General features: G+C 37.6%; 1 protein-coding gene across 5 annotated transcripts in view; it reads left to right on the top strand.

Annotated features, from left to right (window-relative positions):
- Atp2c1 (ATPase secretory pathway Ca2+ transporting 1) overlaps window positions 1–25,688 on the top strand; it is a 106,556-nt gene that overhangs the window by 45,126 nt on the left and 35,742 nt on the right. For all 5 annotated transcript variants that reach the window (XM_055629474.1, XM_055629478.1, XM_055629475.1 and 2 more), the window contains 10 exons: window positions 4,704–4,859; window positions 5,561–5,629; window positions 6,689–6,764; window positions 10,121–10,187; window positions 13,617–13,741; window positions 14,477–14,574; window positions 16,898–16,993; window positions 17,082–17,171; window positions 19,587–19,691; window positions 23,502–23,658. In XM_055629474.1, coding sequence (XP_055485449.1) covers window positions 4,704–4,859; window positions 5,561–5,629; window positions 6,689–6,764; window positions 10,121–10,187; window positions 13,617–13,741; window positions 14,477–14,574; window positions 16,898–16,993; window positions 17,082–17,171; window positions 19,587–19,691; window positions 23,502–23,658 — 1,039 coding nt within the window. The remainder of the gene's footprint in view (window positions 1–4,703; window positions 4,860–5,560; window positions 5,630–6,688; window positions 6,765–10,120; window positions 10,188–13,616; window positions 13,742–14,476; window positions 14,575–16,897; window positions 16,994–17,081; window positions 17,172–19,586; window positions 19,692–23,501; window positions 23,659–25,688) is intronic.

Raw genomic sequence — 25,688 nt, 5'->3', positions numbered from 1 at the left:
GTCCTGCGTATAGACTACCTACTACCAGAAGGTGTGGTCTTCCTACCCCCAAAAATGTGGATTAAAGGTGTGTTTTCCCACTTCAAAGATCTGGATTCAAAGTAGGTCTTCCTACCTCAAATGATTTAATCAAGAAAAATATTCTCCACAGGTGTGTCCAGAAATTTGGATTTTGGTTAATTCCAGATACTGTCAAGTTGACAACAGAGAATAACCATCACACTCCTGTTATCTTCTTAGTGGTCATGCCCAGAAGTTTTTGTTTTAGTGGGAAGAGTAGTCCTGCCAAGAATTATAACAAACATTCCATTGAACTGGAAGCTTACACCTCCCCCTGGTGGGAACAGGGTGCAGAAAGTTTCCTAGTGAGTCACTGGGGGTGATAGTGAGTACAAGTATTTAATTTTTCATCCCTTGATATCTGGACCTGTGGATCCTGACTATGGGAGAAATCATAGCATTTATTGGACTCTGATTTAAAGCATATACTGCCTACCTTCTGGAGAACTCTGCCCCACCACCTAATTGGTGATATAACTGTATCTTCAAAAGGCTATTCTGTCTTTCTGTCAGGCCAGCTGCTTGAAGGATGGTAGGAAACCTAGTAAGACTAGTGGATTCTATGATCGTGGGACCTCTCATATTTCTCTGGCTGAGAAATGAGTTTCTTGGTCAGAAGCAATACAGTATGGAATACAGTATTGTGGACAAGCCATTCTCTCAGTCTACGTGTAGTGGTTTTGCAGATGTTTGTGTGCAGGAAAGGCCAATTTGTAGCTGGAATAGTGTCTACTCCAGTAAGGACAGTGTTGTCATTTCCATGGAGGAAGTGCTCAGTGTAGGTAAGGATAGCCATCACGTCATACATGTAGGCAAACACTGGTCAAATAAAAGTAAATAAATCATTTTTTCAAAAAGGAATTAAATTCTGCCTGATGAGTTGGTCTGGCAAGACACTTTCCAGAATTCATCAGTATTTTCACTTAATGATCTTTAATGCTGAGAATGCCACTTTGCATAAACAACATAGCACAAAATGGCAGAAGCATGTTTAGGGTGGTTTCTGAAATTATTGAAAAATTTGCCTTAATCCCATGCCAGAGTCCTGGCAGAAACAACTCAGATTCATTATGCATTTGATGTGGAATGTATTCTGTTTATTGAATGTTGAGAAATATTTCACTTGTGCCAAATTTTTCATGACCCCTTACAATTAATGTGATCTCAACCTGGGTCATGACCTATAGTTTAAGAAATGTGATCCCTGTGGCTGAGGAGACGGTTTGCGTGGGTTAGAGTACTGTATGAAAGAAAGCCTGAATTTGAATCTCTAGGACCCATGCATATCTGCCTATGTCTGGAACCTCAGAGTTATGGTGGAAGTAAGTAGATTTGGGTGCTTGCTGGCCAGCCAGTATAGCCACATGATATTAGTGTCTCTCCTGCAGTTATGGTAAAATACTTGGACACAAACATTTTAGGTCATAGTTCAATGTTATAGTCCATCATGACAGGGAAGGCAAGCTATCAGGAGCTTGGAGCAGTTGGCTATCTTGTATGCATTCTAGCACTCAGCTTGTTTTGATTCCTGTACTCTTAGTTCTGAATCCTCTGCCTAGGGCATGGTGCTGCCTCTAGTGGGTAGGTCTTCCAACCTCAGTTAATGTAATTAAGATCTTACCCTACAACCATCGTTCTCAACCTTCCTGATGTTGTGACCTTTTAGTATAGGTCCTTATCTTATTTATCCCAACCATAAAATTATTTCACTTTATAACTAATTTTGCCACTGTTATGAATTATAATGTAAATATTTGATAAAGCAAGATATTTGATATGTGACCCCCCCCAAGGGTCATCATCCACAGGTTGAGAACCACTGCCCTACAGACATGCTTAGAAGCCCGTCTCCTGAGTGATTCTAGATTCTGTCAAGTTGAGGACACTAACCATCCCTGTGAGCTTTCAGTTCAGGGAGAACCCTTGCCTCAAAAATAGGGTGGGGAGTACATTCTATCTTCATGCAAGAAATGCCCCTGGTGGATTTCTGAGAACCAAGTCCCAGTCCTCTTGAAGAGCAGCAAATACTCTTAACTTCTGAGCCAGCTCTTTAAACCTCTTTTTTGGATTTTGATAAGAATTAGATTGTTACTTTTTTGTGACTCCATAATACATGATAGGGCTTGGTTTTCCTGCTGTTTTTAAAGAGTTTTGACATCAGCATTTTTTTTTGTTTTGTTTTGTTTTGCTTTTTTTCCCGAGACAGGGTTTCTCTGTGTAGCTTTGGGTGTCCTGGGCTCACTTTGTAGCCCAGGCTGGCTTCAAACTTGCTTCCCTGAGAGGTAGGCATGTGCCGTTGTGCCAGGCTTTTTTTTTTTTTTTTTTTTTTTTTTTTAAATAATTTGCCTCATGGTGGATTGACTGAGCTTCTTGACTATTTAGATCTGTGCCTTTTATCAAGTTTGGGAAGTTGCCAGCTATTATATGTACAGATAGTCTTTCTGCCTCTCCACTTTTCTTCTGAAATGCTTGCAATGTCTTGTTTTACTTGATGGTTTCCTACATAGAGATCCAGTGTCTCATACACAAATCATACATCTGTATTCTTTTTTCTTATTATCTTTTCCATTCTGCTTTTTAGACTAGTGATTTCTTAAGCTTTTCTTATTTAATTTTTTATTTAAAATTTATTATTATGAGTATTTTTTTCCTCTCTGCATGTCTGGGCACCAGAGATGCCTAGTGCCAGTAGAGGTCAGGAGAGGACATCTGTCTGATCCTCTGGTACTGGAGTTACAGATAGATGTGAGCCTTCAAATTGATGCTAGGAAAAGAGCCTGGCTTCTCTGGAAGAATAGGCAGTGCTCTTAACCTCTGAACCAACCCCCAGCCTCCAGACTGGTGATTTTTAATTGTCTCATTGTTCAGGTTGTTGATTGCTTTTTTTTTTTTTTTTTTTTTTAATTTTTAAATTTTAATGTTGATTAAGTGACCTAGGTCACTTCTTGTTCAGTTTTTGTTTTGAGTTCCTGGTTTATAGACTGGTGATTTTTAATTGTTCCATTTCTTTGAGTTGTTGATTGCTTTTTTTTTTTAATTTTTAAATTTTAATGTTGATTAAGGGATTTCTAGATCACTTCTTGTTCAGTTTTTATTTTCAGTTTCTGGTTTATATGATAGATACTGATTGAACTTTGTCATGTCCTATATAATTTAGGCCCTCATGCAACCTATGTCAGTGTTCTACCATTGAGCTATAGTCCCTACTCCTAGATTTTTAATTATTTCCTCACGTACTTTCTGTTGCTATTTTCTATAAATTATGTTTCTTGTTCTGTTAATTCTTTGAGCATAGTTAACAGTTCACTTAGGTTTTTCTAGTCTTAAGTTTGATGTATAGGCTTTCTTATGGAGGGTTTATGCTAGTTAATTTTTTTCTGGTGAAATCAGCCATACTCAATATTTTTTTTTCAATTAAGTTTATTATTTTATTTTATGGTTATTGGTGGTTTGCCTTTATGTGTGCTGGTGCACTGTTTGCATGCTTGGTGCCTGGGGAGGCTGAAAGAGCTTCTCAGATTCCGTGGAGTTGGCTTTACAGAAAGTTGTGAGCGGCTATACTGAGGTTCACACCTGGGTCCTTTGGAGGAACAACTAGTACTCATAACTGCTATACCATAGCTCCAGCCCCCAGGGTCGTGTTGGTATAAGATTCTCTGTGGCGGCTTGCAGATAATAGACATGTTTTAAAAAAATCTACTTATCAAAATCGCAGGGACCTTTTTTTCATTAAGCACTTGAGTCAGAAAGTCAGCAATACATAGTGTTTGCTAAGGGATAAAATGAATTTCAATATCCTTAAAAATATATTTTGTGTGTGTGTATATATGTGTGAGTGCCCATGTTTGTGTTTGGAGACAAGAGATCAACCTGGATGTCATTCCTCAGATGCTATCAACCTTGTTTTTTTAGACAAGGCATCTCACTGGATTCTGAAGCTCCAGATTAGTCTACGGTTGCTGGTCAGTGAGCCCTAGGCTCCTGTCTGCATTTCCTAGCACTGGGGTTACAAGCCCATGCCACCACCGTGCCTGACTTTGTGTGTGGTTTCTGAGGCTTAAATTCTGATCCTCCCAAGGTGAGGGTGAAGGAGGAGGCTTTGCCATTCCCATGGGGTTGAGGCTCTGGTCTTTGGCATGAGTGTGCCTATGTCAGCACTCCCCCCCCCCCCCCCACTCCCCAAGTACTGCATTCACTCAGGGCTTTCTCTGCTCCCTATACTTGGGAAATACTCTTTTTATGGGCTCTGCTTTCAAAAATAGATCTAGATCACATAAATAATATTTTCCTCACCTAAAATGGCTTTTTCTATGCTTAGAAAGGTGAATACTTTGAGACTTGACAAAACTAAGCAATAATGTTGTGCTAGGAAAATTTCTTAGATGTAGTGTCAGCTGTTTAGTAGTATTTTGAATTTTATGCTAACCTATTCTTATGGTAAGCATTCTTTGTTTCATGTGTCAGGTGTTGTTGGCTTCATTTAACATATATGGTTATACCGAGCTGGTCTTTTGTCTTAAAGTAATAGCTATAAAACACGATGTAATGGCTGGAATATGAATGCTGTAAGAAATGGTGGTCATGAACTTCTGAAATGGGAAATGCATTGTAAGTTTAAATCTGTGGAACACTTGTTTTCCCAGGCTGTGGATCTTTCCATTGATGAGTCCAGTTTGACAGGAGAGACAACTCCTTGTTCTAAGGTGACAGCTCCTCAAGCAGCTGCTACTAATGGAGATCTTGCATCAAGAAGTAACATTGCCTTCATGGGAACGCTGGTCAGATGTGGCAAAGCAAAGGTGATGATCATTTTTTTCTCTTAAAGAAAGCAGTTTCTTTAAAAAAAAAAGTTTTTCTATTCTTTTAAAAAACTTAAAAGATACTTGGTCAGAGGACAAATTTGTGGAGTCACTTGTTTCTACCTCTGTGTAGCTGCAAGGCTTCAAATGAAGATCATCAGACTTGGCAGCAGGAGCCTTTATTTGCTGAACTATTCCACTTACCTATTTCTTCTTTCTTTCTCTTCTTTTTTGATTATTTTTATTTTTTAATGTAGTACTTCTAATAATGTTCTGACTACATATTTTTCAACCAGTGATGTATTTCAACTACTTTGTTTCCTGGTTTCTGATACTTTTCCAATATAAAAGTCACGATTCATTCACAGGAGCGGAGTGCAGTGGGGGACTACAGGAAGCAGAATTAAATGTTTATTGAGTATGAAACACTTAAATTTTAAAACATGGGCCTCAGATCCGGGTCACTTTGTTTCCAGGGTCTGTATTATAAAGGAGTAAATATTAATAAGAGTAATGTAAACATGTAAATTTGCAAAGGGATTTAAGAATATAGATAGCTCAAGTCTGGAGTTAAGACCGAAGAAAGGAAATGAAAGATCTTTGTTCTCCACCTCTTTTCCCAATCCCCTTCTCTTTCTTCTTTCTTTGGTCAGCAGTAATTCCATCTGACTAGAAATGAATTTCTCTGTTTTTACCTTTAGGGTATTGTCATTGGAACAGGAGAAAATTCTGAATTTGGAGAAGTCTTTAAGATGATGCAAGCAGAAGAAGTGAGTGCTTGCTATGTCACTGGTTTGTTTCAAATCTGTAATTTTCTATCTTAAGTAGTGAAAAAGTAAGTATTTACAGATTCTTGGATATACTGTTGAAAACTGTATTTTCTTCAGGATATTGCTCATTATCTTTGTATGCAAACTCAATTGGAAATCCCCAAATTGGAAGGGCCCAAGTTGAATTAAAAGTTTTTAATTTTTATGATTGTTTATATTAGAAAGAGATTTATAGCCAATTTTTACATAGGTTTTATTTCTTAGAGAAAACGGTTCTGTTATGTTATTATGTTGGGTAGCTATTTGACCCAATGTGTAGCATGTGCTCAGCACATGTTCTGCCATGATGTCACCCTTCATCCCCAGGATTACTGTTGTGTGTTTATTTCAGGTAATATCTTCTACTCAACATTTTAACACGTGTGTGTGTGTGTGTGTGTGTGTGTTTAAAAGTTGCATTTTGTAAATGCTGTGCTCTTTGAAAATCATGTGGATTTCTTAGCTAACTTACCAAGACCAATTTGTGATGTAATGTGGAACAAGAAGCTTGGCAGTGAAAGATCACTGAAGAATGTTAGCAGATCAGGGCGTGAGGCACAGAGTAAAACATAAACCTGGGTGACCAGCATGTTTGTGGCTATAGAGAAGAGAATTGGAAAATGACATGAACAGCTGATAGCAATGAAGTCTTGGAAAGCTGGCAGGAGAGATTTTTTTTTCTTTTCCTTTTTTATTTTATCTCATTTTATTTATTTATTTATTTATTTATTTACCTATCTATCTATCTATTTATTTATTTATTTTTGAGATTTTTAACTCGGAAGCATTTTGAGAAACCTTTTCAAGTCCGCCAGGTCTTTAAAGTGGAAAGCTTTCGCAGGTTCCGTGTGACTGCACTGTGTGTCAGCCTCAGTTTCTTCAGTGAAGGTGGAGGGTTAACCTCTACGAGAGTTGAATGCTTAACTCAGGAATGTGCACCTAAGTACTTCACAGAGTTTCTGGCATTTGGAAAATATTTTAAATTTAACTTATTGTGACAGTCTTCTCCAATTTTTCAAGGCACCAAAAACTCCTCTGCAGAAGAGCATGGACCTATTAGGCAAACAGCTGTCCTTTTACTCCTTTGGTATAATAGGTAAGAGAAGAGTTAGTATGTATACATTTCTTATTTGGGTTTTCTTTTCTTTTTTTTTTCCTAGTTATTTATTTTGCACATGTATGTGCACATGCTTAGAGGCCGGAGAACAACTTGTGGAAGTCAGTTCTCTCCTTCAGCTTCTGGCTGCTAGGAATTGAGCTCGTGTTGTCTGGCGAGATGACAGGCTCCCTTACCCACCGAGCCATTTTGTTTGCTTCTTGGGTTTTCTGTTTTGAGTGTGAAGGGTAAAATTATTTTGCCCCCATGTTTCCTTTTCACCTGGTATTAATTTTTTTTTTTTAAATTATAAAACCAACTCTGGAAACAGATAAAACAAGAATTGTGTAATTCCTATGTATAGTCAATAAATATTTCTCTAAACATTTTAGTATTTATCTTTCTAGCTATGATGGTGTTGTTGGCTCTTCTTTGTTTTGTTCCCCTTCTTCTGTCCTTTTCCTTCCCTTCTTCCCTCTATTCCTCACTCACTCTCCTTCCTTCCTTCCTTTTGTTTCAGATATTCTATTGTAAACATCGTATCACCAAGTTGATGATGTAAAGCAGAAAACAGATTTATTCTGTTTTCTAACAAGACATATTTTCAGTTATTAGATTTTCTGATTATTTTTAATTCATAGCCATTATTCTTCCAGCCAGATCATTAATAGTATATTGTAATCATTGTTTATTTAGTTGGATACACTTTTAGAAGTAAAATTGTTGAGGTAACTGGTATCCAAGTAATTTTAAGTTTTAATCGTCCATAGTAGCTCCCATCCTCATATATATATATGTGTGTGTGTGTGTGTTTACTTGAAGAATAATGCTGTAGAAATATTCTTAATTTCTTTTTATTTAAATTTTTACTTTGCTTTGTTTTTGGTGCTGGTGATTGAACCCAGGCTCTCACACATGCTAGTCAAATGCTTACTTTAGAACTACACCTCCAGCCACTATATAAGTTTAAATTTTAATACTTGTTTACTACTATGGTAACATGTAGGTAGACCATGGTGGCTTCAGACTTACTCTATAGCCAAAGATGACCTTGAACTGCAGGTCTTTTTTTTTTTTTTTTTTTCATACACTTTATTCACTTTGTATCCCCCCTGTGGTTCTCTCCCTCCTCCTGTCCAGTCCCAATCCCTCCCTTCCTCCACCCTCTGCATGCATGCCCCTCCCCAAGTCCAAGTCCACTGATAGGGGAGGACTTCTTTTCCTTCCTTCTGATCCTAGTCAATTAGGTCTCATCAGGAGTGGCTTCGTTGTCTTCTTCTGTGGCCTGGTAATGCTGCTTCCCCCTCAGGGGGAGGTAATTAAAGAACAGGCCAATCAGTTCATGTCAGAGACAGTCCCTGTTTCTATTACAATGGAACCCACTTGGATACTGAACTGTCATGGGCTACATCTGTGCAGGGGTCTTAGGTTATTTCCATGCATAGTCCTTGGTTGGAATATCAGTCTCAGGAAAGACCCCTGTGCTCAGATTTTTTTGGTTCTTTTGCTCTCCTTGTGGAGTTCCTGTCCTCTCCATATCTTACTGTTTCCCACTTCTTTCCTAAGATTCCCTGCACTCTGCCCAAAGGTTGCCCATAAGTCTCAGCATCTACATTGATAGTCTGCAGGGCAGAGCTTTTCAGAGGTCCTTTGTGTCAGGCTCCTGACTTGTTCCTTCTTTTCTCCTTCTGATGTCCATCCTCTTTGCCTTTCTGGATAGGAATTGAGCATTTTAGCAAGAGTCCTCCCTCTTGATTAGTTTCTTTAGATGTACAGATTTTAGTAGGTTTATCCTATATTATATGTCTATATGAGTGAGTATATACTGTGTGCATCTTTCTGCTTCTGGGATAGCTCACTCAGGATGAGACACTCCAGCATACTGCCGCTGAGGTTTAGGGAGTAATGTAGAAGAGGGCCGGAAAATTTGTAAGAATCAGAAATAGTGTGTTCAGAAGGTGACAGGGCCACTACAATCATTAATTCTGAGCAGCTGAATTAGGTAATTCATTAGTTCACACAAGATCAAGCTAGTCGATATTCTAGTAGGCATAGGGGTAGGGGCTCTTGAAGCCCCACTCCGAACTGAAGAGCTACTGGCAGTCGTGGCTGATGAGCAGAGTCAGTTTTCGTCAGGGTGGGCCCATGGTAGGTTGTCCACAGTATAGTGGATGGCCCTGCACCCATGTGCATAAGAGCAACACTAATTGGGCTCAGTGGACTGCGAAGGAAATGTGAAGACTTGAAGTTGAGGGGGAAATATGTGTGGGGATGTGTGTCCCGGAGGAGCTGGGGGAAGTTAATATACTTGTGTAAAACTTTCAAAGAGTGAATAGAAAAGTTTAGAATGATATCTAATTGTTTTAATGAGAAAGCTGTATTTTCTGTGCTTTAAACATTGTGTATTACAAAAATGGCATCAAAATTGCATGGAATTGTGTAAAAGCACCTTCTGTTTTTATGTATCTGTTAATAACTTAAATTTAACAGAATACTTATCCTTGAAATTTTATAGCTTAGGTTAGAGTTGTAACTTTCTTACTCAAAGTTAATTATCTTAGTACTATTAATTTTATAATCTATTTTCTAGTGTTTTGAAATAACATCTTTTTATATAAAGTACATATATTAATTTAGAATTTTAGTGTAGATTTTTCCCCCTAATTCTCCCATTGTTTTTATTGTTAGGTCTTAGTGTTTTAAAAGTTATAATGTATTTTAAATCAATCCTTTCCTTTTTGTAATCTCAATGAAACAATTCCTAAAATATCTGTTTTCTTTATGGCTATTTGGTAAACATTTGTCTCCTTGGGAGGTAGAAAGATAATGCTTTCGCTTTTAGCTGATGTGTTTTTCTATAGCGTCTTTTATTCAGTTATAGCTATTTACAGGTGCTTTTAGTGAATTTGGCAAGTTGAAGAGGATTTTAGTAAGAAATCTCAGTCTCTTTAAGGTAGTCCCAAATAAACCTTCATATGAAGTACAAACTTCATGTGTGATATCTGCATATTAATGTATGTAAAGTTAAATTACAGTGTTAAGTTTGCAAAGTTGATAGTAAATGTATTTTTTAGATCTGTCTCCAATTCCATTCTATGAAAATGCTGTCAATCCTTTAACTGTCAGTTATGTTGTAAGAGATAAATGGGAGTAGCAGAGCCGGAGGTGAAGCTATAGCCTTTGCACACACCCATTCAGGACAGCCTGTAGGGACTTTAATCCTGCTTAGTAATTTCTGCAAGGCCTTCATTGTGATCTGATACACTTTTCCTTCTCTGTCCGGAGACTTTTCTTTTACCCTGGAGCTTGTTAATTTATCCTTTGTTGGTGATTGTAAGTATTTGATTTTGTTCTAGGTATCATCATGTTGGTTGGCTGGTTACTAGGAAAAGACATTCTGGAAATGTTTACTATTAGTGTAAGGTAAGTTCTAATACTTGTTTGTAGATGCAGGCTCTTGCCTCTCTTTTCTTAGTACAGTTTATTTAATCATGCAGCTTGGCTTTAGATGGAGCTCATAGGAGTATAATGTCTCTACTTAAATAGTTCAAAAGCCATATCCTCTTTCTGTGTGTATATAGTGTATATATAGCTATGATATTTGCCTCACAGAAGCCATATATTGAAGTAATATGGGAAAATGGAAAACTATTTGTCTGAGAAAAAGCAGACAAAATGACTGGACTGTTAACTCATTATTGTATTTTTGTAACTAGGCAAGAAATGTTCAAAAGCTCATAGTATGAAAGAGAAAACCATATTTCATATTGTAATAATTGAATAATCAGCCTCCAAAGAAAAAGAAAAATCTCTAAACATCAAGTATCTTTTGCCATCCATTGAAGAGTGACAGATTGTTGTAGAGAACAAAGAATTTCTGGAAATGTAAGATCCTGATTGCTGAAATTAAAAATTCAGTGTGAAGTTCAAGAGATAAAACAGAAAAACAAAAACCAAAAGCTAAAACAAAACTCCTGAAAGATGAGACAAAAATAACAAGGAAAGTTTCAGGAAGTATGATTTCCAAAAAGGAAGTAAGAAGAAACCATGCTGGAAACAGTATGAGTGTCTTCTTAAGATAAAGCGCAACCTGGGTGTTTCAAGACTGAGTGGATTCATCATATACCAAGCCAGATGGAAAAGTCTGTAGGCTACACCCCATCTATCATCTGAGGCTGACAAACACAAGCCGGCTATAGCACAAGTATAGATGGGTGGTTCCCAGACTTCTCATTATCTGTGAATTCCCTCTACAAGTGCTATAACCTAGCACTTCACAGACCACATGTGGTGTTTGTGTCCTGAAGACAGCAGAGCATGCAGCTGTTCACGCAGGCACACTGGCATAAAGGTTCCCACTTCAGGCATTCCTGGGTTACAGTTAGCCTCATCTACCACCAAGTGCTTGCAAGAAGCAGGTGTACTTAAAAGAGTTACTGTATTCAGATAATATATGACTGTGGCTTCTTGTAAGATAATATGATTTTCTCAGCTCAGGGATGGATTGTCAGCAGATCCCTTTTATTATAAATAGTGTGGCCCAATGACAAATTGGACAATACTCTGTATCAGGTCACTAGGAGAAAAGATGAAAGAGTTAATCAGGTGAAGAAAGGGAAACATTCATTTTTCATATATAGCAACATCAGATTACATTGTAAGATGATGGAGCACTGATTATCAACAGCAGAGGACTATGATTATAAATCTGTAGATTACACCCAGCTCAAGTATTAGTTTAATTAGTTAGAGCAAATGCTCAGGATATTTGTAAAGGGGAGTAAAGGGGGAAATGATGTATGGGCATGTTTGATAGGATAGAACTCACTAGGCAACTTAAGGAAAATGAATTCTGAGGAGCATTTCTCTGTAGTAGACCAGTATGGAAAAATTCAAGTATTAAAAGAAAAGAAAACAAAACAAAACAACGGAATCAGTGTTTATTTCCAAAGGACAAATTCAGTACAGAAGGAATATATAGGGAGAAAAGAGATACCACCTCTTGAAGATATTTGTGACATAGTAAAGCAGCTAGAGCACAAGCTAAAACTCTTGTTCTAAAAACTGTGTGTTGTGGGGGGCATTAAATATGAAATAAAAATGGGGAATATGTTTGAGGTACTGTTAGCATATGGTAATTCTTCAGTATTCCTCACCCCTTTTTAAAACTAATTCTGTTTATAAGGATTCACAGTATTTTTTCAAAAATTTTCCAGGATATGTCAACATTCTAAAAATTTAAAAAAAGATTAGAGAATAAAAACTATGGGTCCATTGGATTCATGTATAAATGTAAGATTCATGAAGGAATCTTTAGTGATCTAATTTTTCTCATTTCTTGAAACATTTTAAGAATTAATTTAACAATAATTTCTCTATGTACCGAAAATGAGTGAAGTACAAAAGAATAATGGAATTGCATGGAAGTTGAAGGTTGATGTAGTAATACACCATCAGTATCTTACTAATTCTTTCAGGTGTTCTTGTTTGCTTTTTGACCAGTCTATCCCATTACCATACAAGAAAATATAAAAGGTATTTTAAAGGTGGTCTTTGTAGGTTTTTGTTTTTCGTTTTGTTTTAATCACTTAATTTTTGAGGCATTCATTGAACAAAGGTGAGAATTCTAGAAATTTGTACCATAATGACAAAGAGGAAAATTGACAGAACTAGACAATTATCAGACAAAAGAGAATACAGAAAACCAGCTAGAAATTCTTTGTGCTTTAAAATGGATGAAGTTAACCATGTAATTGAAGCATCAGGGCTATAAGCTCCTGAGTTGAGGAGTGTGCAGAGGGCATCTAAGGACAAAACAGAAAAGGCCCTTTCTCCCCGTTAGTCTTGCACCAAGGACTTTATCACATAAAGTCTCCAATAAGAACCTAGACCATTCCTTTTTACAAAAACAATATATGATGACATTCTTTCATTTTTAATGATGCCTATTTTTGTTCACTTATTCTACTTACATGTAAGTGGAAAAATGTCTGAGTATAACGGTGATTACAAAGAAATGTTATGCAGAAGTGGGAAAATTACCACCGTAATTGATGTCACAAAATCTAAGAACAGAAATATTTCACAGTTCTGTCCTTTCCCAGTAAGCTAAGAGCCCTCATTTTTGGAAGCGTTGCTTGCTGACAAAACAGCTGCAGAAGTGTACCTTCTTGGATATTGGGGCCCACACTTGCTACCCAGCTGAGGCAGGAGGATCTGAATCTGTGGCTAGTTCAGGGTTATGAGACCCTAACAAACAAAAAGTAAAAAGCAACCCCAAACACCAGGACCATCAAAGAAGAGCCAGGATTGTAAGAATCTGTTGGGAATGTCTTGAAATCTGTTTACACTCTATTAATTCCAGTGGGAAAGTCCACTGAACCAGAGGATGTTACCCACTTCAGGTATATGGACTGTCAAAACAAGGAATAGTTTTGGAGTAAGATTCAAAAAGATTCTAATGAAGCTGTTCCTAATCTATTCTTCTGTAGGTTATCTGTAAAATGACTTAAGAGTGAAAGATTGAAAAGGCTTGTTGATATGGATTATAAATCATGATGTGTGCCTTTTGGTACAGTAAGGGCTAGTGGAAGCCCAGGAGCAAGTGATTTCATTTCACCTTGCTTAAACAAGAGAAAAAAGGTAGTGTTCATGTCAGGGTGCCTGGTATACCAAGTATTTCTAAATGTTCCTTGTTTCTAGCCCTTATAATCAGCCTCTAAACAAAAGAATGAGAAAAGTAAATTGTGGTTATAGAATATTAACATTAGGAAGCAGGAGAAGGAATTACTATTGTGATAACATTAATAAACTTACATTTTAATTTTATTTAAATTTGTTTATTGATTATAGTTTGGCTGTAGCAGCAATTCCTGAAGGTTTGCCTATTGTGGTGACAGTGACACTAGCCCTTGGTGTTATGAGAATGGTGAAGAAAAGGGCCATTGTGAAGAAACTACCTATTGTTGAAACGCTGGGTAAGTGTTATGAAGAGCATTGAGGCAGAAAGTCACTGTACTTTACAATTTCTCTGTTATTAATGTCATAAAGATGCTAGGCCCCAGCAATAATGGGATTGGTTTTAACATTCAAAATAAGCAATTAAAAATTCATTTCTCAGGAGGAATCTTTTATACATTATGGAGTATGCTAATACTTAGATCATGTTTTGGTTTCCATATTACAAATGAAGTCTTGGAGCAAAATTAACACCTTTTTTTTTTTTTTTGACACTTGATAATTACAAAGCTCAAAATTTCCTCCTTGGGTTGACTTTGTTATTGTAAGAACAATAAGTATATCCTGGTTGTATTGATTGAACAGTTTTATTCTTAAAATACCACTTTTTAAAAAAGTTTGATGCTCCAAAGTGTTTTAAATTCAATTTATTGTTTGTAATACCTTGAAAAACTCTGACTGAAGAAATTCTGTGGGTTTAAAAGTCAGACTCTTTCAGACTTCCTAGAAAATGTATTCTGAATGTCATTGGCTGAAACTAATATGAAGTAGCTTTGTAGGACCTAAGAAAAAGTAAACATCTAAATTTTGTTTCTTTACCTTATGATGAAACAAACATAATGTAAGAAATTATAATTACCAAAGGCTTGTGAATTTAGAGGGCTAGAACACTGTTTCCAGGTGTTCATTCACTTTTTTTGAGATAATCGGTTTTTGTCTGGTTCTTGCGGTGACACCTAGTGATGTATTTTTAGGCTGCTGCAATGTGATTTGTTCAGACAAAACTGGAACCCTGACGAAGAATGAAATGACTGTTACTCACATCTTTACTTCAGATGGCCTGCATGCCGAGGTATTCAGTTTCTATGTTTTTAAAAATAGTCTTCTCTTGTTAATAAACTTCGTGTTTAAAATGCTCAACAATTCCAATGCTTTATCTCCAAAATCTCTTTTCTTCACGTGTGATCTCATCACGCGTTTCATGTTGTGTGTGCAATATAGAAGCTTGGATCCCTTGGCATTTCTTTAAATCCCTCCCTCATCTGCTCATCACCAAGTCCTGCCAGTCTTGACCTACTAAGTGACCTGCCTATCTTTTTATAGCTAGTTTCTCTAGGCCATGTTACATTTCTCTCACCTGGTATTTTGATACATCCTTTCGACTAGTTTTTTTGCATTTATTTTGGTTCCCACACTCTGTACTTGGAGAGCCTTTTTTTTTATTTTTTATTTTTTTATTAATTACACTTTATTCATTTTGTATCCCCCCATAAGCCCCTCCCTCCTCCCCTCCCGATCCCACCCTCCCTCCCCTTTCTGCATGCATGCCACTCCCCAAGTCCACTGATAGGGGAGGTTCTCCTCTTCTTTCTGATCTTAGTCTATCAGTTCTCATCAAAAGTGGCTGCATTGTCCTATACTGTGGCCTGGTAAGGCTGCTCCCCCCTCAGGGGGAAGTGATCAACGAGCAGGCCAATCAGATTATGTCAGAGGCAGTCCCTCTTCCCATTACTATGTAACCCACTTGGACACTGAACTGCCATGGGCTACACCTGTGCAGGGGTTCCAGGTCATCTCCACGAATAGTCCTTGGTTAGAGTATGATTTTCTGGGAAGTTCCCTGTGTTCAGATTATCTTGTTCTTTTGCTCTCCTTGTGGAGTTCCCGTCCCCTCCAGCTTGGAGAGCCTTTTGTAGAGATGCATTGAGCATGTCACCCCTAAGTTATTCCGTTTTTTTCCGCTGTGCTGTGGATCCTGAACTGTGGATCTTAAGGTGCTGTGCTGCCCCTTACTTCCTCCTCCAGCCTTAGCTATCCCCCCTAGTCAGTGATACAGGAAACATGCTAGCTTCATGGTTCTGTGGGACAGAATTTACCCTGTGACCCTCGTTGCCTGCCCACTGTGTAAAATAGCCAAGCGCCTCTTGATCTTTGGCTTTGATTCTCCCACCTCTTCAGGAAAGTCTTGCTGAGCATTGAGCACTTGGCCCTATGCTCCATGTTTTCTTTGCATTCCAGTCTTTATCCCAGCCAAAAATTTCTTTCCTCTTTTCTATTAAGTGATGAGTTGTTAAGAGCAGGAGCTATGTTGACCACCCCAGCGGTACCCACGACATACTAAGCACTTGAATCAATCAATAAATGATTAACTACATAAACTTACATATTGACAGTCTCTACTATACTTCTTTTAGATGCTGGAAGAAGGCTAGATTGTATGCCCTCTCAGTCTTTGCAGACTCTCTGATTAGAACAGTCTTTGTAGTTATGAAGGGCACAGAATTTTTAAAATTTACAGATAGTTCATCAAAGAAAACGAACATTAGAAAAATCGACAGAAGTTTATGCTTGGGTTTGTTTAGGTCTGTTTTCCATAGTCCTTAAAGTGAGATTATAGAATCTTATTGAATTAGTGACTTTGAATATTAAAGTGGGGTTGTTGAATCTAGGTTGTTAGGCTTGCTCGAGGAAACCTGATGCTGTTATGTGCTGCTCTTTGCGAAGTGCAGTTGGAGGTACCTGTGCTTGAATGTATGGCAGACAAGATATTAGTGCCTCTTCAGAGTCCAGCACTGTATGTTAAACATTAAATGATTTCTTGTTTTTCCCCCTCTTAACTTTAGTATTTTCATTGTGATTGCTGTTTGGCTAGATTCTAGCCACTTGGGTTGCTGGGTGTGTTGCTTGTATGGTTTTTAGGATGACCATATACTGTGCTGTCAGAGCAGTCTGTTAACTCCAGGGTGAGCCTTTCACTCTGTTTAAGACTGCCTGGAAACCAGGTTCCAGCTGTTACCCGTACTTGGGTCTGTGTGAGAGGCATGTGGTAATTGTGGCTTTTAGGGTTTTTGCAAGCTGTAGTACACTGTTATATGAAGTTAAGTTCACTTATGTGAGAGATTTTTCATTGTTTTCTTGTCTATATGTGATGTATTATTAAGTAGACAAAAATATCATTTTAGCTTAATTAGTATCCTAAATAGAATTTCTGTTCCTCTAACATTAAATTGTTAGTTTTAGATATGTTTTATTGTTAAACATTTGTGTCTCCAAGCATTTGTATTCCCAAAGCATGACTAGCAAATGACATGAATATAGCTCAGGGTGTTGTTTGGCTGCAGTTAAGTCTCATTATTGTACTGTTTGTGTCATTAATCTGACTTCATGTTTCTCAGGTTACTGGAGTTGGCTATAATCAGTTTGGTGAAGTCATTGTTGATGGTGATGTTGTTCACGGATTCTATAACCCAGCTGTTAGCAGAATTGTTGAGGTAAAATTACATTGCCCAAACTGCTAACTTGTTTCATAATGACTTAAGCCAGAGTGATGGGTTTATAGTTCATGTACATTTCTTTTAGGCGGGCTGTGTGTGCAATGATGCTGTAATTAGGAACAACACTCTGATGGGAAAGCCAACTGAAGGAGCCTTAATTGCTCTTGCAATGAAGGTATGTATTTTTGGCATGTGGGATATTATTCTGCCAGCAGAATGTAAGGCCTTCCAGATTCATCCTTACTGTGCTTTTAGGTATACGGCAAGACTTGTTTTTTCCATTATTTTTAACTGTATTGGGGGTCAGTTAAATATACAGAATAGAACCATTTCAGTATAAATTACTCCTCACTGCATGGTAGGAAATAGTGCCCAGTGATGGATGTGTTTTAATTTGAGATCTCTATGTGAAAAGCTTTATAAGTTTGTGTAGTTGCTGTTAAATACTTGCAGATGAGTAAAAGATAATATTCTGAAACACTTTTGGATATTTACATTAGTAAAAGATAAGATTTTCTAGTGACATCATGTATCTTAATGTAGTAACAAGAAGTCGGCTTTTCTCCTTTTGATCTTTCCTTCCTTCTGTCCACTTCCCAAAGTCAGTGTTAGTAAAATCTGTGTTTGGGAGAGAGGAAGTATTATTCCTGGAACCTGTTCAGATTGAGCTCATATCCTAAATTTACATTTATTTCAGTGAGAAACCTGCTATTTACATAAGAAAAATAACCTTTCCCACTTTTAAGAATAGTTTGAGAAAACATTGCAATTGAATAAAGGAACAAGAGTCAGCAGATAGTTGCAAATTCCTACAGCAAGATGATCCTCAGGTTTACTTAGTCACTCTCCTGTTCATTGTAATGTAAACAACAGATTGGACTCACAACCTTCCATAGGGGAGACAAGCAGTCTAACCCTGAAATAAGCCATTGCCCAGCAGATTCAGAAGATATATGCTGGTTCTATACAAAGGTGCATTTCTCTGTCATCTGGCCTTATAAGTAAAAAAACATGTACAGCATTTATAAGAATAATAAAAACATGAATTGGGTATCAGTTATTTCCTGTGTTTCTGTTTAACAAGCTACTAGCTACTTCCTCGAGGCATTAATATTGACATCTTTTTAACAAAGAAAAGGCAGAGCAGGCTCAAGCTGGAGGCTTGACTTTAAAGGACAGAAAGGGCTTAGTGAGCATAGCTAGGAAGGAGCTAGAATGAAAGCACAAGGGGATAAATAGGTATGAGTGAATGGGTCAAGACTAATCATCTGGCTAACGGAAGGAATGAAGGGTGTTGGTTAACAAGGGAAATTGTTAATTAGGTTGTATTTGGTGGGAATATGAATGCCAAGAGAACTCTGAACGCATTTCTGAAGAAAATAGAAGCTAATAACATGGACATTTTAATAGTTCTAAAATACATTTGAATATTTGGAATAAGAGGCAAAGGGATCAAAGGATTGGGAGTGAGAACAACTATATGACATTAGGAGTTACGATTTATAGAGTGTTAGGTGTTGTGTAACAAAGTTTCTAAGACCTAGGGAGAAACAACAGTCTCCTCCCTCTCCCTCTGTCCCTCCCTTTTCCCTCCCTTCCTTGTGTGTATGTGTGCATGTGCCTGTGCACACACAGAGACATGCAGAGAGAAAGACACCCATGTACCCATGCACCTATGCACGCATGTGCTATAGGGAACCCACGGCAGACCAAACTATAGACCCTACCGAAGTCCAGCTTGGTGAACCAATGAGTTTTATTGGGTTACTTACAGGAATATGGGAGAGGAGTTACGTATAGAAGCAGAAGTAACCCAAAGTCAGCTGCATCACCAAGGTCCACCCCCAGCAAAAGTGGGAAATCTGGAGCATCCTTTACAGCCTGGAAGGCAGTTCAACAGGCTGTAGAGTGTCCTTCCCAAGTGACTGATCTAAACCTCTTCTAGGCACCTCAGTTGCTTTCTGCTTCTCTAGGAGACTAAGTTGTCCCAGTCCTCTTTGCAGCTTGGCTTGTCTGAGAGTGGCTCTCAGCAGTCTTCATTGCTTAGTTAGGGAGGGAGGAGCTTAGTGAACCGGGTTTAGTGAATCTGGTCAGGAACTTCCTGAAACAATTTTGTTTTGCTTATCTTCCTTGCAGGATGGAATGTTTGAAACTGATAGAAACTGTTATACAACAGTGGACTATAAAGGCTTAGGATAAAGATAATAGCAACAGACAGGAAGCATCCCAGTTGCTAGTAAGGGTTAAATATGAGATTTTTCTTGATTGGAAAAGTTCATCTTCAATGTTGGTCAGGCACTTTTATTTATGTGTATGTTGTTTTCTTCCAGAATTTGAACTGGTAGAGATGAAGGCTTTGTGTACATACAGTCTAGTATTCTGTCTATATAGCCAACTTGGATGTTGAAATTCAATGGTGCTCTTCAGGCAGATGCAGTCCTCATAGATAGAGCATTGCTATTCTTTCACCAATACTTGGAAAAGCAGCTCTCTTAACTCAACATGTTCAAGTTATGATTTACATTGTTTGTTAAAGGGAAAAATAAACACATGCTGGTTAGAATTATTTTATTTGATTTTGTTCTTACAGATGGGACTTGATGGACTACAACAAGACTATATCAGAAAAGCTGAATACCCTTTTAGTTCTGAGCAAAAGTGGATGGCTGTTAAGTGTATACACCGAACACAGCAGGTATCTTGCTCTTTAAACATTTTTATACATAATTCTAGCATTTAGGAGGCTGAAGCAGGATTGCTAGAAGTTTGTAGTCAGCTACACAATGAGATCAAGGCTAGCCTGGGCTATAGGGTGAGGCTCTATCTCCTATGCACTTCAAAGTCATAAAAGAACACATCTAATTCAGCTTAGGTGACAATTTTATTTTTTAATTTACCATTAGGTCTAACCAGTTGCTGGATATAATTGGTCCTGTTGTCTTAGAGCAATGGTTCTCAACCTGTGAGTCATGACCCCTGTAATAGCTGCATATTAATATCCTACATATTTGATATTCTGCATTTCAGCTGTTTACATTATGGTTCATAACAGTAGCAAAATGACAGTTATGAAGTAGCAAGGAAAATAATTTTATGGTTAGGGGTTACCACAACATGAGGAACTGTATGAAAGGGTTGAGAACCACTGGTTTAGAGTAGAACAATCAACAGTACTTAAGTCTTTATGACACTCTTCTTTATAGAATTTGTGTATTGAAATATTTAGTTTTGGTTCTGAGCTGACAGCTTTAGTGGGTCTTAGGTATTAAGAACTTTTGACATCCAGTTTTCTTGATATGATTTTCTTCTCAGTGATAGTTCATTATAATTATAATTATGATTTTATCTTGAGCTGCTCTTCACTGAAGGAATGTCTTAGCCTTAGAGTAAGTAAAACCACACTAATTGTGGGATTCTTTTCACTTTCCCAGCTGAAGACTCCTGCAAGATAAAAGCAATTAGTGGAATTAACAGAGGTTAACCTAAAGGTTTTTAGGTTTTACAGTGAAATGGTCACACAAATGCCATTCAGTGTATATGGGGGGAGGTCAGCCTGACAGATTGGGCAGACTTGCTAATTTAAAAATAACTAGAATGGCTCAATTAGTCTGTTTTTAGAGAAGTCTTTTGAATATGACAGTATAAATACTTATTTTTTTTTAAATCTCAGAATAAAAGATAAAAACTCATAAGTACTTCTAACAGCAGGTAGTAATACAGAAAAAGAATGGGAGGGGAGGTTGAGTGTCAGTGAAGGAACCAGTAGAAACCCTTCCTCTCCAAATGCCTTTTCTGCTTCTTTCGTTAATACTGTTAGTATTGTTTTATAGGAGGTCTGACCAGAGGATAGGAGTGGAGTGCTGGCAGGCTTAATGCCAAAAGCTGACTGAGGGAAAGTCATCATAAAGAACAAGCCTCTAGGCCCTATTTTTACTGGTCTCTTTGAGTGTGTGAAGGCTGCCTCTAAGAATATTGGAGAGTGCTGGAACAGCTCCCAGGTCTTTCAATAGTAAGGACCAAGCTTCCCTACTTTTGGCCTTTCCTTGCTCCACTAGCTAATTAGTGTTATCAGTGCCCAGCGAGCTGCTAGTTCTTTAGTTGTGAGCCCAAATGGATAGGTAGGGCTTCTGGCAACTGGGCAAGTGTTTAGTATAAGGATAAAGACTGAACTAGCAGACATAGGCTCAGAGCAAGTGAACAAAGGTAGTGCCAGATGTTGAAGGAAATCCCTAAAGGCTATGAGAAGGGATGGTAAAATGCTTAAGGAGAAGTGCTAATTGATAACTGTCAGAAGTAGAGTAGAAAGTGAGAAGTAGCCAGTGGAGGAGCTTAGAAGATTAGGTAATGAAGTTTTGGAGATTGATGACACATGTAGCAGTGGGAATAGCATAGAGCAGACAGCAAGTATGATTGTGCCAGTTATGCTGCTCATGCCTTTAATCTCAACACTCAGGCAGAGAGGCATGCAGATCTCTTGTGTGTTCAGGGCCCACTTGGTCTGTGTATATCAAGTTCCAATACAGCCAAGAGCTAAACGTAAAATCTGTCTCTAGAAAAACAAACAAACAAACAAACAACAGCAAAAAAAAAAAAAAAAAAAAGCTAGACAAAACCAAAGGGAAAAAAAACAAGAAAGAAATGAAATTTTGTTAGATAATGCTAGAACTATTTCCTGAATAGAAAGGTTTTTAGGTTTTACAGTGAAATGGTCTCTGCAGTTGCTTAAAACTATGTTAAATGGGGGTAGTGTAAGGGGATAAATACCAGGTCCATAACCAAGAAAGAATGCTCCCTTATAGGGCTGAAAAGTGATGAGATGCTTGGGAAAAAGCATGAGTAAATCCTCCTGAGGTGCTTGGAGTAGGAGGAAGTGCCCTGTAAAGAGGTAAGGTGAGAGGATGATCACAAGAAGGCTTAGGGCGAATTGTGGCTCTTTTGTGCTTTATGCTGTGACACTGGGCACTTGGGAGACTGTGCAGAAAAGCCTCCAAAGAAGGAGAACTTAGAAGTGTGGGAATACAAAGGTGGATATTGTTGGCTAAGGCAAAGAAAAGGAAGACTTTGATTTGGGGGTTGGGGCTGGGATTAAGGGGAGTTCCTGATTCATTAGTGCAACAGGCCCCAAATTTAGCCATCTCAGATTAGAAAGGGGAAAAAAAGGAAGACTAAAGGCGGCAGGTTTCCAGTGAAAGGAGAGAAATGCTGCTTGCCTGCTCTTTTTATCCTGTGAACAATCACGTTGGAGAGTTTAGGAAGAATAAATGAGAGTTATAAATGAAGCTAAGTAAAAATAAAAACAAATAGATACTAACTTTGGATGACAAACCTTGAACAGAAAGAGAAGTATGATTTGATGTATCAGTAAGGATAGTCCACATAAACACCCACACACTGCCCCGAAGTCCATGCCTCTGGATACCTCCATGCTGTCGTTGCTGGTAATCCTGGTGGATGGTGGCTGAGAGCGAGCATATACTGTCACAGCCAGGGGGAGAGGAAGCAAACTGCTGTGGCCCCTAAATTTCCATCTGGAAATGACAGAGTGCTTGCCAGAGTTACAGGATGAAACAAGTCACATCGGACTTTCAGGTTAAGGGGTGCAGAGAGCCATTGTGTTAGAGAGCCCCTGTATTCATTATTGTGCTTGGCTCAGTATGGAGGAGTCGTGGTCTAAGTTCTGACAACTTCCGTTATATTGTAAAGATACATGGAGAATGAATATAGATATACCTGACCAAATTGGCATCACAGTAAACAGCTCATAAATTGTTAACTGAGTCAAAATATAAATGTATATTAAAAACTCAGAGATATGAACCAAAGAAGACAGCTGAAAGAATTGTAAATTGTTAATGAGTCCTTCTTAACGAGAAGGTCTAATAGAGACTGCAGGTGTTCATTAGAAGCTACTGGGGATTATTTTGTATTTGTTTTTCCTGTGCTGTGGATTGAATTTGGGACCTTGTACATGCTCGATAAATATTACTTCTACTATGATAAATGGAAGAAGTCTGTTAGTTCTCTCAATCACAAGGTTGTTGTGAGCATTAAAGAGCATCGTACATAGGTAGGCATAGATATAGATACACAGTCATTAATAAAGAGCCTGAACCATTACCCTTGGACTGATACTAGATTGCTTTCATTTCCCTGCTGCATGGTGAAGAACCATGTCCTGGATCTCACAGTTAGTAAAGTGTTGCTTATAGTGTAAAGTGTGATAGGACGGATGTTTTTATAGAACATACAGCAAACTCCCACGTGTTAATAATCTTTAAATTAAGTAAGAGCCACTTGTAGCATTGGACTAGAATAACTTTGCTAAGGATCATGAGAGATTGATGTCTCTTTTTGGATTCATATACGATATATATATATATACCATTTGAATGTAAACTTGGTATGTATCTCTTTTAGGACAGACCAGAAATTTGTTTTATGAAGGGTGCTTATATATACACCATTTGAATATTTGAATGTAAACTTGGTATGTATCTCTTTTTAGGACGGACCGGAAATTTGTTTTATGAAGGGTGCTTATGAACAGGTGATTAAGTATTGTACTATGTACAACAACAAAGGACAGACGTTGGCACTTACCCAGCAGCAGAGAGATTTGTACCAACAAGAGAAGGCACGGATGGGCTCAGCAGGACTCAGAGGTAAGGCTGTTTTGAGTATAGTCCCTCTGGGAAAAAGGGCCTTTTAATTGGAGCTGAATCCCTACTTTGCTTCTGAGCTGTCTACTCCAGGCATCAGAACCATTGTGATTTCTGAGGTGTCGTGTTTTGTAATAGTTGGGGAACTGGCCCTCAAACAATAGAAAGTCAAGAATAGAGCAAAATGTGAACTCTTGGGTCTTTATAGATCTGCAGTAGTCTCAATATAGGATAGAGATATTTTAAATAACTATCTTCTACAACTTTCTGTTAGATTTATTTATTTTGTGTGTGTGTGGGGGGGGGGTTGGGATTGGTGGCACAGTGGATAGCACATGAAAAATCAATTTCCTACTTCTACTGTGTAAGTTCCAGGAATGAAACTCAGGTTGTCAGGGTCTATAACAAGTGTCTTTATTTGCTGGGACATTTTGCTGAACAATTGTTGAGTTTTTTTGTACATGGGTTAGCTATAGTATTCATTGTGACTAGACTAGCATTGTTAGAGGAAAACAGTTGTTTCATAGAATTTTAGGAAATACTGTGATCTTTATCTTTTAGGTCTTTTTTTTCCTTGTTATTACTATAATGTACAAATAAAATATTAAATATTAATATGTGTACATTAAAATGTTAACTGATATAGTAATGCTTCTTCTTACAAAGTTGTTTCTTAAAAATGCCTGTGGTCCTAAATTCTGAAATTTTAATATATTTTAGTTCTTTTCTATTTTTTTCCTTTTTTCTTCTTCTTCTTCTTCTTTTTTTTTTTTTTTTTTTTTTGTGATTATGACCAGCTATCTTATAAGAAGAAACTTAACTGAGGAAGAATTTATTTTGATGCGTAGTTGAAGGTAACTGTCCATCATGGTGCTAGGAGTATCTTATGGTATCAACAGGAGAGTGAGGTTGCTACCTTATATCTCAGGGCAGTAGAGAAGGCCAGGATGGTGAGCTCTAAAAACTTAAGTTCTGTCTTAAAGTAACCCATTTCCTCCAGGTAAGTTCCATATCCTTAAGGTTCCACAACCTCAGAAAACATTGTATAGGAAATATCATATTCAAACCATAGTAATTGTTCTGTGTCAGAGGACTTCTGTATAAACATTCTTTATCAAGTCTTGACCTAAAGAATATCTTAAGTAGGTCTTTATTAGTATTAATGAGTGTCTAAATACAGAATAATAGTGTTTGGGCTAGTGCCACCCCTATATTGGGGAGTATGCAGAAATGATCTCCCATTTAGGGAGTTAGCTAACACATAAATTAGGGTTAGCTAACACATAAATTGATACTCTTTGTCATATTTTCTTTTTAATTGCCTTCTTCCTCTATCTTAGCATCAGGGATTGCCAGGTAGCTCTTTTTCTTCAGAGTATATCTACACACTTAAATAGAAGTGACTTGCCTTCAACTTTGATATTTCAATCCTTCATGTATGTTTGCTGCTTGCATAATATTAAGTACTACTTTGGTCTCTTTTGGGACCTTGCATGCTCCCTTTGAGACACTTAAGTTTAGTGTGCTTTGTGGATACTTGTTAGTAAGTGTTTGGTCTCACAATCCCCCTGCTCCAGGATTGTCATTTTGATTTATAATGGTAATGACCAGAGGTTACAGAATTCTGAGAATAAGATGAGTGATGTTTGGAAAATGAGCATGACATTCTGTTTGATCTTGCTACCCAGTGATGACAAGAAACTAAATGTAATGATATGATAGTTATGAGCTCTTAGAGAGCTAAAATTATGAGCAAGAAATGCTTGTTAATGTTTGAAGGCAAAGAGACTTTTTGGTATTAGTGACCGTAATACCACTTTATAGATGAACTTTTCTTTCTACTGTTTAGCTTGTATGAAATTGTATACATACAGGCTGGGTACAATTAATATAGCCTTCTCAGATGAAGCTATCTTAGAAGCTACCTTTGAAGAGACCTGTTTGCTTAAATTTGGGTTTTTAATTCTTGACAAAACCATATTTTTCTTTTATAATGAATTTTATTTTTTAAAGAGCTTGTTTCTTTGCATGGT

This window comes from Psammomys obesus, unplaced genomic scaffold (genome assembly GCF_907164565.1).
Source record: "Psammomys obesus unplaced genomic scaffold, mPsaObe1.curated_primary_1811, whole genome shotgun sequence".
Lineage (NCBI taxonomy): Eukaryota > Metazoa > Chordata > Mammalia > Rodentia > Muridae > Psammomys > Psammomys obesus.
The sequence above is the reverse complement of the archived record's forward strand: the minus strand, read 5'-3'. Positions and strand labels throughout refer to the sequence as shown.